Source organism: Neopsephotus bourkii, unplaced genomic scaffold (assembly GCF_033783945.1).
Source record: "Neopsephotus bourkii isolate Nb327-2 ecotype Australia unplaced genomic scaffold, CSIRO-AGI_Nbou_v1 NB_547, whole genome shotgun sequence".
Lineage (NCBI taxonomy): Eukaryota > Metazoa > Chordata > Aves > Psittaciformes > Psittacidae > Neopsephotus > Neopsephotus bourkii.
In genome coordinates, this window is record NW_026901048.1 from 885141 (window position 1) to 899993 (window position 14853).

Here is a 14853-nt window from a genome sequence, read left to right on the forward strand (position 1 = left end):
TGAGGATGCCCAGCTTGAGGAGACTGTGCCCCTCTTGCCCCCTAGTCTCCTTGATAACTTCTCTGAGGATGATTCTTAAGCAGCTTATGTTGACACTGTGAGCCAGTTTGGGGAGGGCTTGTTAAAATGATGCTGTGTAAAGAAGAGTGGGGTTTGCAAATGTGGGAGAAGTTCCAAGGCTGGTGAAAAGCAGAATTCTGAATGGGGAGAGTAACAAAGGAAAGATGAAAGATGTTCAAGAGGATTTTACATTCTCAAGATTGAATACTAAGACCAGCTGAAGGTTCCTTTGATACTGTGCTAAAAATTCACGCTGGCTGCATAAGTCAATGTGGATATGAGTTACACCTGTAGACATCTCCATTCAGCAGAGTGGAAGAACAATGTGAAAGTGCAGTGCCTCCTGCACTGCTTCCTAATGGGACAGCTCATCTCCTGTCTCATCACGCAGTTAGCTGAATGGGTGTCAAAGCTGTAGCAATGAGTATTTTCCCACTCACTGCTGATGAAAGAGTGTTCATGGCATTGACTTTTCTTCATGAGGAGAGCCCCAGGTGGGTGGATGACTTGGGGAACAGAAAACATTTCTTACATGCTGAGGCAAGGAGCTTGTGTCTTCTGAGCCTCTTTATGAACTGGAAGCAGCTTCTATTTATTACATCTAGTCTGAATGCTTAAGTTCATAGAAACTGCAGCTTTGGTGAGGAGGATGCTCCTTCTCCTCTGGCATTGTCTTTCACTGGTGGCTGGGCTCTTTCACTGCAGCTGTCACCAGCATGCCACAGATATATTTATGTCTCTGGGTGTGCTTAGGGTGAGGATTATGCACTGGTACTTAAAGTACATTGTGGCTTTTTTCACTGGATACGATCCTGAAACAAGGTAACATTTCAACAATGCACAGGCATCCAAATGATCTTTGAAGCAGGAATGTTCTTCTGAGTCTTGACCAAGTATATATATATATATACACATATATACACATATATATGTATGTATATATATATATACACACCAACTAATCTTGAATTTGTAGCCTGTTACATTTGTAGTATTTTTTTTCTTTTTAAAAATATGTGAAAAGAAAGTGTAAAGGAGGTTGTCTTGGTGTTTTTTATCTGCCTGAAATTATCTTGGAACTCTTCTTATTAGGGAGGATTCTCAGAGCTCCTTTGGATTTGCATTTTTGTGACCATTTTAAATACTGCAGTATTTTGTTTTTTATCTCTCACAAAAGACCGAGTTAAAATCCTATTTAGGAATGCCTGTCCTTGATGTGCATGCATGTGAATGTGAATTACGTGTTTGCAGAATGGATATCATCCCACTGCTTTAGGTAGATACTGAGAATTTCACAGTGAATGGCTATTTTTAAAAGGCTTTTTTGTGTGAGTGAATATTATACGTAATTCAATGGCCTTATGAGGGATGTACAGACTAAGATAATAATATAAGATTTACCTGACCACAAAGATAATTATGCTTGCTTGAGTTTAGGATTAAACCCATATTTGTAAAATATGAAATGATGTGTCAGATCCTTTCAGAAGATTAGTTCATTCTCATTGGCGAAGTGTTTAATTTTACTCTCTTGGCTGGAACATTTGGGAGCTATGTAATTTCTTACAAGACACTTTTTAGACATTCCAAACCCTAACATTTTATGATCATATATTTGTGTGTTGGTAATCATGTATTTGTGTGTTGTACAGTTATGAGCATGCTTAGTGTTCTGTGAAACTCAATTTGAAAGGGTAATAGACTGTACATAAGTATCATCTGGAGCATACAGTGCAAGTGAGGTGGTTGATTTCAATCAGCTTTGGAAGAGTATCAGGCAGCCTTATAGAGCCGTCTTTAAGAATAGTAGATACAGTGCAGTAATTTGCTTAAAGCTTACAACTGCTTTCTTTTGTGAGGATGTCTTCAAGCCTGCTGCTTCTTAAAGACATACATGGTAATATCACAGTAGAGAGGAAGCTAGCTCTAAGAAAAAGCATCACATGCCATACTGATGCCACTGGGGTGAGCAGACATTGCTTAGGCAGACACATCATGGAATATTTTCAGTTGGGTTTTCTTATCAGGAGTATAATTTTGAGGTCAGGATTGTCATATTAATGCAGTAGATTTAAAAGGTTAGACTTCACAGGAATTTTTGCAACGTACTTGGTCACGTGAAGTTATGAGTAATTAGCTGCCTGTGTGATATCTACAATAGACTTTGGATTTTCACAACTTTAATAATGCAGAAGCATTAAAAACTTTTGCTAATAGAAAGTAAGTAGCAGTTGGGTATTCTTTGATACTAGGTGTTCTCTGGGATGTTCCTCTTACAATGGTTATAATCCTTTGATCTCAAGAAGGCTTAAGAGCATGAAAGGTAAACTCAGAGGTCATCTGTTTGATTGTACTTACTGATGTTTGTAATAAGTTTTGTAAAATTGGGCTAATACTTTTGAGACATAAATGCTCATCGAAACTTCTTGTCAAGATATTCTACAGAGAGCACGTATTTCTTTTATCTTATTTAGTCTATGATTAGTTTCTTTGATTCTGGAAATAATGTCACAATAAAGGATTGGGAGAAGAGAGAGTGTTCATTAGTATTGACCAATCCATTTATTAATGAAACATGAAGTGTACAGGCTCGTAGAATCACTTTCATCTTAGAAGCTTTGCTGGGTTTTCTTGTTTTCAGAGTATTCTTTATCTGGAGAGACTGTCATCACTAAAAACTAGTTATTAAAGGAAGATCCAGGATTTTTAGAATTCCTAACTATACAGTCATTCTTCTCTTACTACTGACACTACTGCAGGGCATCTGTAAATCCGTAGAACAAACCTAGACTTGTCATTAAAAATTGTAGGTGGTGTCTTTGGGTGTGAGACATGAGAGGAATGGCTGATTTCAGATTAATCATTAAACAGTACTTCTGGTGATAGTCCAGACTATTTTAAAAATAAAACTAATGAGAAAAACTTTTAGTATCTATGTGAATATAATTTTTTATGTAAATGCTGAATTATAGTAAGCCATAATTTCATTTGAGCACTTCACAAATAAAAGAAAGAAAATGCCTGTCAGCTATGAGGTAGTTTTTCTGTCTTTGTTGACTGAGGCAGCCCTTTAAATAGCCATCTCTATGCTTTGCATGGCAAAATCAAGGCCAAAATATGTGCTCAATATAAACTTTAACAGGAAGTAACTCGTGTTGCATGCTTGTGTATTAAGTACAAAATTACATATATGAAATGTCTCCTTATTCCAGGAAAAACATTGGTGATTGATGCAGCTGAAGGACACAAAACTCACTTCTCTCAACAGACCACGCTTAACAAAGGACTTAGCAAATCTATGGGATTTCTGTCTATTAGAGGAACACAAGGCGAGGATGAGTTTTTCCAGGGCATTTCCACAGATTACAGCTCAGGGCAGGAAGATGTTTTCTGTCCTCATAGATGTAAAACCAATGAGTTTGAAAAAAAAGGTCACTTTCATACAGATATCACTCCCAAGCGGAAAGTATGGGCTTCCTCTACTGACTTGCTTTGCACAACTGACAAAGCAGCTGAGAGGAACCATGCTGGAGGCTCTCATGGGCACAGCTATCAATGTGAAGCATTTACAGTACGGACTTCTACTACCAGAAACAAGGAAGCAAGATACTCTGATGGGAGCATAGCACTGGATGTTTTCGGACCACAGAAAATGGACCAAATGCGCCATGTGCCTGAGACATCAACTTCTGCAGCAATATCAAGTGCCTTTGACAGGATAAGAGAGAGACAGAAGAAGTTGCAGCTTCTGAGAGAAGCTATGAATGTAGAAGGTCAGTGAAGCTTTTTAATTTTTCTGAATATTCCTGTCATTAAACAAAGATTTCTCTTTATGATAAATCTGAGTTCTCATGTAGCATCTCTTGAAACGGCCAAGATTGTTGTTTCATCTTTTTTTTTTAGGTGAAGTGAAAGCATTAGAACATCTGTTGCCAAGGAGGATAAATGTGCTTGTCCAAGTTGCTTTGCTAGTGAAAGTAGTTGATTTCTCTAAATCAGACAGTATCAAGTTCATCAATTGAAATTAGAAAAATAAAAAAAAAGTTGGTAACAGCCAATTGTCAAGTAATTCTCCTTGAAGGAAGCCCCTCATCTTCAGACGTTAGAAATGGATTTATACCCCAGAGGAAAGGGAGAATTCCATCTCCAGATCACTCAGATTTTGTGCTGTATATCTCTGGACTTAAGCCCTTAAATACGAATTTTTTTTGGACTCGTTACTATCTTTACCTCAGTGGGAATACTTGACATCAAGTTAATTAAAAGAATGCATGGGGGGAGGAGTCTTTGTATTTGTTCTGTTGAGACTTTTAAAATGGTCTTAAGGAGAACCCTATAAGGGAAAGTGCATACTTGCTTGCTTTGCAAATGTGATGTGATTTTCAGGGATTACAAATTTGTTACAGTTGGGTAGAAATTGAGAGCAGAGTTGGATCCTGCTTGTAATGGCCAGAATACATAACTTGGTCATCTGAGGTATATGTTAGGTGTATGTACAGAGCTAGCTCATTCATTAATTCAGGTGCATTCAAAATCCATGCAGTTGAAAAGTTATGTCTGCCTGTCTGTTTTGTGACACAGGTAACTGGGGAGTGCAGGGGGGGAATCAAACCACTTTTGCCTTCTTTTCCTGCACTGTGGTATAAACATCTAGTTATTAAGGAGAGATGATGAAGCCTTTTGTCAAAGCTGAATTTCTGAAAATGCCTGTTCATTCCACTTGTGGCCATCTCAGAAGACGCTTATAATTGCAGTTAGCATGGGAAGCAAATTCTTTCTCTCCTGTGCAGGAAGGCCTTGTGTTCCAGAAAGGAGTGTTATTGAAATACCATAAGCAGTTAAAAAAGCTACTGTGATTTCTGTACAGGTTGTACAGACAATAGCTGAAGGGGTTTTTGTGCTATCAAATTAGCATCTTCCTATGAGGGTTATGTTATAATGGGATGGAATGAACGTAGATAGAATAACACTGTGGAGATACCATTGTTTATCTCAATAGACATTTACCATCTGTCATTATCTACTGAGATGTCTGATGAGGTACAGGGAAGTTTGGTTGGTTTTTGGTTTTAGAGTCTGAAATTGAAGGGAACCAGGTCAAGTACATGAGTCAGCTTGGATCTCTTGAGATAGGCAGCTGACAAAGTTTAGGAGGAAGCCACTCCCTGCACTGGGGAAGCTCAATAGCCTTGTTGTTCAGAAGTGCAGCTTTGTGCAGGTTTGTGTTGCACAACAGCAAAACCAAAAGCTTGAACAAACCCCTTGATGAGCAAGAGCTTATCATTCTTATTCAAACAGATTGGGAGACAGCTGAAAATGTAATGTGTTGACGGCTGAAAACGTAATGTGCCTTGCAAACTCAGATAGTTCAGATATGTGGAACTACTTAATTCATAAAGGGAATGGGTGAAAGTGTAGTCAAAGTAAACCTGGAACTGGAGCTTAATAGTCACAGGAGGTGAGTGACAAATCTTATAGGGAAAATTGAGGCAATAGCTCATGACTCACTGCCCATTCTTCTGAATTCGGAGTCATTACTTGCTAGAAAAAAATGAAGATACTTTCTCAACAGATAGGTAGATTGCAGTTTCTTGCTTCTCAGTTTTCTACTCTCAACAGAGAAAGGAGGTATGTGTCACTCTTGAATTGAAGTTAGGAGTATGTGTTCTGTTGTTTTATTTTAGGCGCTTTTTTTGTTGTTGTTTAAATGTTTGGGCCCAGAAACTACTTATAAATGTGACTTTTTAATGAGAAGCAGTTTAAAGGAGCATTTTAGCAAGATGAATGGGTAGATGTGGCACTTAGATACATTGTTTAGGGGTGGTCTTGACAGTGCTGGGTTGACAGTTGGATTCAACGATCTTAAAGCCCTTTTCCAATCTAAGTGATTCTATGATTCTAATACTTTTTCACTTAGGAGTTAGTTGCTGTTGTGTTTTACAGGGCTTGAGAAGCCTGACTGAAAATAGTCTATTTCACCTCAGTGAGCAGATTCACAAAAGCCTTAATACATAAAGTCTGCCAGACCTTTCCTTTTTTCTTTTCCCATTTTGTTCCATATCTTTTACTATTCTTTATCTCACCTCTTGTTTACAACAGACAAGTCCTGTGAGATCTTTCATAGAAAGAGTGCATTGCTTGTTTCAGGTGCCAAAAAAAAAAATGAAAAATATAGTCCAAGCTTTTTGGGCTTTATTGTTGTATGTAATTTTCAAGCACTTGGTGGGTGTTTCCAAATGTCACGTGTTATCAAGTGTGTGTAGAATTGCTCTTCTGATGTAAACCCAGCCTAGCTGAGGGAGATGAACTATGTAGAAAGCTGAGGTAAAATGTCACCTCTCTTGAGAAAGGTGGCATTTTTTTGGGCAGCACTTGATGGAAGGTTATCTTACTGCCTATAGCTGGTAGTCACATAGCGGATAGGCAGGCAACAACTAGAAGGGGAGTGAAAAGAAGTCCACAGGGAATGTCAACAACTATTGCTCTTTCACTGTGCAGGGGACACCATGACCTCAAAGGAGAGGTATTGAAAGGAAAAACAGAGAAAGAGAGCATTTTTTTTGAAAGCTTGTGTAGTTGAGATAAGGAATATTTTCAATTTGGTTGAGTCTAGGTCTAGGTTACAGTTAAGTCTGTGTAAATTATAGTAAGCCTCTGCTTTTGGCTGGTTTTCAGTTTTTTTAATTGTGAAGTGGCACTGAACTCTCTGTGGGTAAAACTTCCCTCCTCAAACTATAAAGGAACTTAAGTGACATGTGGCTTATTTCTTCTGTAACTTATTTTGGGTTAAACTAGCAAACTTTTTTGTTATTCATAAAACCTTAAGGAGTTGACTGTGTTGGAAAAAGAAAATGTTGTCATGCACAGGCTCTACTCTGCCAGGCTTTCGCTCAGAACACATTTTTACCATCCAAATTTTAAAATCATGAAAAGTCAAGTTTATAGTGGAAAGAATCATAGAGCTTTAATTACGGCTGTGCTGTAACAGAGTAGTTTGTAGTGAGCTGCAGATCTGAACTGCACTATAATCTACAGCTGGAGCATCTCAGATTTAGCCTCACAAGCCTTCCAAAGACAGTGTCATTGCAAGTGTCTTGCTCATGAACTTATGTTTTATATGTTTTCTCTTACACAGTTTCAGGGTTGAGGCTGTTTATCTCCTGTATACTAAAGGTGATTGTTTATGATTAGGTGCTGCTTAGCCAGATGGGAGAAAGGTGAAGGGAAAGAGACTGCTTTTTCATTTCAGGTGTAGACAATTCTGAATACTGAGAACAGACTTAAAAAATATGTGTTAATCTTGCCAAGAGAGGGGAGAGTAGGTTCTGTATCTCTGCTGTTATTGTTAGTTCTTAGTTTTGTTATGTAGATTTTGTGAGCTAAGGCAGAATTCTTTAGAGTTGTGAAGTTGTTAGGTGTTAAACCCAAGCAGTTCGTACCAGGAGAGCAGATTTTGGTTTTGTTGTTGTTTTGCAGCTTGGAAATTGCTGCTTGGCACCAACTGATAGCGTCCAATTTCAGGGAGAAAATAATATTCTAGCTTTTACATTTTGCAAGCCTGCATTGCCACTCAGGAACGTGAAAGAGATCTGTTCTCCTTTGCTCCCAGGTTGCTTTGCCTTCTCACCCACAAAACTGATTGTGTCTTCTGATAGTTATGAGGTATAAACATACTTCACCTTTCATATCCAAGGCTAACTTCAAATGGCCCTGTAGTAAGGCACAAGGGTGAAAGATGTCAGCCTTGTATGTATCTCTCCCTTCTATTTGCTTAGGAAGATTTTGCCCTCCTTGTTTTGAGTGTGTGCATAATTCAAAGTGGATTGGTTTACGTGATACTTGAGTGAATGTGCATCCTACTTTTTTTATGTGCAGTTTTGCTTGCAAGGCTGCTGTAAATGAAATGCATGAGGAAGCAAGGTATAAAGACTGCCATTGTCCTGGTAGAATGTAGGAGCACAAAACCAGTAAGGAGAGTAGTAATGTAGCTAGCTGTGGGTTAAATAGCAAAAAAGCTGATCTTGTGGAAGCTTTGGAATGCTGAATCCAGAGGTGGGGGAATGGGGGTGGTTTGGGAATATTCTCAAGCCTTTGTTAAATGTTTTTGCAGTTGGGAACCATGTGAATCCCAGAGCCTCAAACTGCCCTTGTCTTTCTCTCTTCTTACCTTTGATTTTTTTTCCAATAGAAAACCCAGATGATTAAGTACTTGTTTTGGTATTCTGTGTTTCTAGAGATGGGTTTCTACTTCCTAAGTCTTCTATGCCTATCTAATAAAACAATGTTTTCTTTAGTTACTCTGAAGACCCATCTGGACTCTGTTTATAAAACTTCCATGCAACTGCATGTGTTTAGGTGGGGTGTTATGGTTAGCGGTACTCTAAATGTCTAGATTTTAAAAGCTCTCTTAGTCTGAAGCTTCTGTTTTGAATAAGCGAAAATTTCTGCAGGTAATCAGGCAGCTGTTGGTAGTAAATTTATCCCAACAAATCAAGCCCCAGAGATTTTAATTTGGGATTTTTCTATTGACGTGCATTAAATGGGAGGTTGGATTTAGGGCAAAAGATGAATAGCTGAGTTACAAACTTACGTCTGTGAAGTCAGTGAATTGTGCATATATTTTTTTCTCCTGAATCATGTGTGCTCAGTTCATGTGTAGGCTAAGAGGAAATGCGAGTCATCCACAATAGTGTATCTGTTTGCATGTGAAAGCAAATTAAGGCTCAGTTTACACATGTCTTAGGATCATTGTGCTGCAATATGATTTAAATTCACTGATGTCAAAATGGACTCTCATGTGGTTGGTATGTCTGGTATGTTCAGTTAGAACAGTGTTCAGAAGTTGTGTTAATGAAGCTGAAGGGTAGAATAATGAACTGACACTATTTTAGGTAGAAAGCTTTCAGTTAATTTTACTGAGACTACAGAATTTGGCTTTTCAAGGAAAAAGAAAGAAACGTTTGTGGGATTTCTGTAAAACAGAAGTACTCTGACATCAGTCACTATCATTTTGTTCTGAATTACATAGTTTAACATGAGGTAGTAAAACAGCTCTTACAATCCCATAATTGCATAGCAAAGTGGCATCTGCTTTATTAAGCTTTCAGCAGCCCACACATCTTAGGATTACCAATTTTTAGTCAAGATATTACATTAGGAGTTGGTCAAAACATTTAAATTAAAACAAACAACTAACTTTATTAGCCATACTTGCAGACTTTGTCTGTGTCCATATATGCACATTATCCTTGATGGCATAGTCCAGGAAAGAAGCGTGTCACAGTATCTCACAGTATGTTAGAGATTGGAAGGGACCTCAAAAGATCATCTAGTCCAATCCCCCTGCCGGAGCAGGAACACCTAGATAAGGCTACATAGGAACGTGTCCAGGCGGGTTTTGAATGTCTCCAGAGAAGGAGACTCCACAACCTCCCTGGGCAGCCTGTTCCAGTGTTCCGTCACCCTCACTAAGAAGTTTCTTCTCAAGTTTAAGTGGAACCTCTTGTGTTTGTACCCATTGCCCCTTGTCCTTATTTGCCACTGAGAAGAGCCTGGCTCCATCCTCGTGACACTCCCCCTTTATATATTTATATATTTATATACACTAAGTGTCTAAGTACAACCCACTGAGTTCTTACTAGACCCTGGAGTTATTTTTAATGTTGCTGTTTTCCTTTCCAACCTAGCCATGTAGGTGTGTGTTATCTGCAATTTTAGGAGGCTGTTTCTTCCTGTCACTCAGAACCTGCTGGACACTTTGCATCAGATGTCTATTAGGCTTTCTGGGGAGTCCCCTGGAGGGCCGGTGACTCAGGCTGCATGCACCATACAGCTTTTTCATTTAGAATATGGGTAGTGGAAATCTTGCAAGTTAAAATGAACCTGTCACCTTGGAAAACTGAATGGGTTTGTTTCCCTTGTGCACTTGTTGGATATGAATCTGTACCAGAGATTTATTCTGAATCTCTGTGTTCTTCCTGTTAAGCCTTTGCTGCCTTGCATAAAATAGTTTGAGTTTTCTCATAAGAAACGAGGAAAAGTAAAATTAAATATGACTCTAACCTATTGGTTTAACACTTCTGAGAGCAGCAAGTCCCAGACTCACCCAAAGGGCAGTTAATGTGTTTTTGGTGGTATTACATTAACACTCTTGCAAAATAGAGATGCCCACCAATAAACTTCAAAGAGCAAACAAGAGCTCCCTCTCTGTCCTGAAACTGTCTAATGCTGCCATCTTCTCTGTCCTTTTCCTTCTCTGTCCAGCCAGAAATAATTCTATCATAATGTGTATTTGAAAAGCTATGTATCTAATGTGAATCGTGTTCAGGGTAATGAAATTCTAAGCTAAATGTGGTTCTCTGATTTCTGTTGAAGCTGGCTGAGAAGAGCCTTTCTGTAAATTACTTGTCTGGGCTTGCATGCCTTGCTTTGTGTAAATAGTGTGTTTTGTTATTTTATGCTGCATTAAGCGCCTGTAAGGTTGTGCTCTGCTGGTTTTGATAGGGAATTTGAAAAAACAGCAGTGCAGCACAGAGATTCTTTAAGTTGTAATGCTTTATTCATTTCTGCATTGTGGTGCTACCCTCAACTTATTAGTGCAAGTTTTACGTATTCATTCTAGTTTGGACTCTTACAATGTGCTTAAACTCAGGTTTGGTTTTCTACTAAGGCATGAAATGACTTGTGTTCTGGTAAGAGACTATAATCTTAAACACTGGAATGTTAAGAAGAGTAACTGGTAAAATAATTTTTGTGGTAATGTGCGTGATGTTTCTAGAAGTTAAATCAATTCTGAAGTTTCTAGTCACCAAACATCATAAATATGGGACCTGAGTTGTTTTATTGTTGTCTTTAGCTTTTATTAATGTCATCTTTCAGATCCTTTTGCAGCCAAACGGGCTAGAAGTTTGTCCTCGTTTTTTAAATTTTTGTATGAAAAGCTTAACTTTAACTTGATCCCAGAATTGGGACTTTGTGACCTTTGGAAGTCAGTTCTTAATTAGATGTTCGGCTTGAGCATGATCCGAGTGCCTTCTCTGAAGTTAAATCCTAATATGATGTGCTAGAATTGAGGAGAAATTGCTGGTAGAGGAGATGGCATAAATTATTTCAGTCATTTTGCAAACGTTATAGAAACAGGAGTCTCAATATTTACAGTTTAATTGAATGTTTGCAGGTCTACAGTGGATATCCTGTCTGTGCCCTGGAAAAGAAAAGTTTGGGTAAAAGGAGGTGCTGTGTTGGGGCAATTTGTAGTGGATGTACATATTTGTATACATAGAACAGTTGAGAACTGGAAGGTGGTTGTCAAAGAGAAGAAGCCCGAGCATCAAACAGTTCCACGTCTGTACACAGTTTACCTAAAATGAGCAAAGTGAAGAAAAATCTACAGGATTTACTCCAAACTTGAAGCTGTAGCTTCTTAATTGCCTTTTAACTTTTGTCTCTAGGCTGAACAGGCTGATAGTCATTGATGCAGCCCCATTTGGAAAGGTTTTAAAATGCCTCCAGAAGATGAGAAGAATAGCTTTGCTTGTGTTACTGGGATAAGTTGTATGGTCTTGCTTAGGGAGAAAGATGTGACAAGAAAGGAGGGTGATCCCATCTCTGTCTCTACTTGTGTATGCTGGGAGAATAGGTTTAAACTTAGCTGGGCCTCATGTGGAGGTCTGTGAAAACACTAAGGTAAGCAGTGATTGGGAATCTTGCTTTATGTTTCTTGGCTCATGAACTTACCCCTTGGCCTACAGCAGGGTGCCAACTCCCACTAACAAGATGAGTCAGAAGAAGTCAAATACCCTGCAGAGTCAGATACCATGCCACATACAAACATTCATTCTATGTTTTAAGTGCACATTTCTGTTTTGCCATTTGACATGTTTTGTAAAATTTCATGTCTTGAAGAACCATGATGGAGCCACAGTTTGTGAAAGAGTCAGGAAGCACAGGGTGCTGACTACGTGGAAAAAATAAATCTGTTTAAAATCTCATAATTTATTGTTCCCTTTCCATCCTCTTGCTTCAAAGTCAGTTTAGCAGGCTTAAAAAACCTACAGTTAATAAAACTACTGGGAAATAAGAGATCTGTTTTCAGTTAAATGTTTCTGTACTGTAGCTCCAGTATCATGTTTGGATTGATGCCTCACTTGAAGGGCTGGGAGCATTTTAAAAATACATCTCCAAAAGCTACCCACTGAATTTGGTTTTTATTTCCCTTGTTAGACAAGTAATTGCTAGATTGGCTGCAGATTTCTTTGTAGTAAAATCCAGAACAAAGAAAGCAGCCATTGTGAAAGACTGAAGGAACTCCACCCTCCACCACCACAACCACCACCACACCCCCTCCAGTGAATTCTCTTCATCTTGCTGTAGGTTGGTTTGCAAATGTGCAAGCCATATTGCTAGTTTCTGAGAGTAATGTGAAATGTCCTTAAGATTAGTTGGAATTTGTGCTGCTAAACTCTGCAGCTGGTATGAGCTGGCAGGAGTAGTTGGTTGATTGGCAACTTTGCTTACTTTTCCCAGTTTTCTTAAAGAATCTTGTATTTGGTGGGACAGTAGGGACCTGCATAACCCAAGTGAGTTGGTAGAAATGGGAGAAATTCTGTCTTTTAAGGAGGAAGGTTTTGGGAGCAGTCCAAAACTAACATGAATTAGCTTGATCTACTTCATTATGTTGTGTCTTCTCATGCATTCATCCTATTTTGAGTTTTCCCTGCTTCTGTAGGAGGTCTGAAAGAGTGGTGCTGTTGACTACATGCCTGACCTCTGTCCTCTGACCTAATACATGTTATGCCACAGATTTAGTGTTCTCACAGGATTTTTCACTGGGCATTCTGTTTTCTGAATGTGGGAAGTTAGAACATCTGATTTTCTTTTTTGCAGCATCCAGATGCATCGCTCATATATTCTCCATTTTGTATTCTTACATTTTATCTTCCTTGATGAAGTGATTTATAATTGTCTTCAGCAGTTACATGTGTTTCCTATCATCATTTTTGTTTCCAAAAACATTAACTGTAGTTGGACCAGAGACAGCCTTCTCCTAATAGACACACCTGAATTTTTGTCTCAGATAGTGAAGCATTGATAATCCCAAAGTGTGTGTGTTTTTTCATTTTGTTTTCTGCTATTACTCAGTCTAGTTGGTTGGTTGGCTTATGCACAGGAAAGTTTTGGGAGATTCTTGCAAATGTCCAGTACATGCTCCCTTCTGTGGAGTTCTTTGCTCCAGTATGTTATTTAAAGAATCCACTGAGGGTAGGAACGGAGACTGCTGTATAGACAGCATTTAGCTGTTCTGGTTAATTAAATATCTTGTAGGGGCTTATTAATGATTGTTAATCGTATTTTGTCCATCCAAGTGTTTTCATCAGTTTTGTTTGCAGGAGGGATTGGTTTTTCTCCAGGATTTTGTTGGGGTTTTTTAAGTATTAGTTTTAACTTGGAATTGATAATGAAAGTGAATTTCAGAGGAGGTGGCTCTGTTAGCGTAGCCAAGAGAGGCCAGGCAGACCACAGAACCTCAGGCTATGGAGACAGAATGTGACTGCACAGTATCCACTGAGTGTTCCGCTTTCAGACTCCATAGCCACAGATGTTTTGCATTTAAAAATGTTTTGCAAAGATTTCAAAAACTTCAAATGTTAATTTGTGTTTGATTTTTGCATTAGAACTGTTGCTCTCTTCTGATCTAAACTTTCAGAGCCTTTGAGAAGGTACAAATCTTACCACAGTGATGTTTATAGTACTTCGAGTGAAAGTCCATCTGTTATTTCTTCGGAACCAGATTTCAGGCAAGGTAAGAACTGTGATTATAAAATAATAAATAAAAGCAAAGATCAAAACAGCAAAAATCCTAAAGAAGAAAGTTCAAGATGAAAGACAGACACCAGAAGTATGCCGTTAAATCTTCAGGAAGAAGCTTCAAAATTACCACTTATACAAAGCTGTAAGATGACCTCGTGTAATTACAACATTGTGTACAGTTCAGCATAGTTGGTAGCCTGTTCAGAAATGAGTTTGATATTTAGCGTTCCGGAAGGGAACTTGGTAGGAAAGTCTGGAAATTGTCAACTTTTTACTGGAGTGCTTGTTTTAAGTAACATGCTGTCTTCAGAAATGCAATAATGATCTAATTGCTAATGTACAATAACAGTAAATTGCAAAAGCTTTATATGGGACATACATAGTTTAGTTATTTTGTATCAGTGGATTTTACTGTGAGGGTTAAATGGTTGATAATTTACAGGCTACGGACTTCAGTGTAATGCAGAAGTAGTACATAGTACAGGCTGTATGGTAAATTTAATTACTGTGAAATCAGTGGATTATAAAAGCAAGAGATAGTGTGAATGGTTGTTTGTGGATAAATGGCAGGAAGGGTTTTCTTTACACAGTGGCAGCACAGCATGGAAAAAATGCTTGGAGCATTTTTTGAAAGAAGTGCTAGAGTGGTGAAAAGAAGTCAAGAGGAAAGCACAGTTGACGGAACAATCAGCTTCACAGAATCATAAGTGATAGAGACAAACCATTTGATGAAAATGAGGGAAGAAAGCAGTATTTAGGAAGTTAGAGTATATCTGCACCATATTCTGCATGCACAGAGTTCCAACCCAACCTTCCTGGGTTGCTCACTGCTCTCAACCTTATGTATCTTCGTACATCCTCCTACTTACTCAACCGGAAGTCTAAGGAGCAGTAATAAGTAGCAAGGTTCTTGTAAAGCAATTTCCTTCATTTTGATTACATTTATAACAGGCCGTTTGTGTTCTACTGCAAAATCAACTTCTC

General features: G+C 38.5%; 1 protein-coding gene across 1 annotated transcript in view; it reads left to right on the forward strand.

Moving 5' to 3' along the window:
- The window catches only part of PTPN13 (protein tyrosine phosphatase non-receptor type 13), a 120597-nt gene that overhangs the window by 56219 nt on the left and 49525 nt on the right, over positions 1–14853 (forward strand). The window contains exons 7-8 of the mRNA XM_061350944.1: positions 3273–3833; positions 13766–13861. Of these exons, the coding sequence (XP_061206928.1) occupies positions 3273–3833; positions 13766–13861 (657 nt within the window). The remainder of the gene's footprint in view (positions 1–3272; positions 3834–13765; positions 13862–14853) is intronic.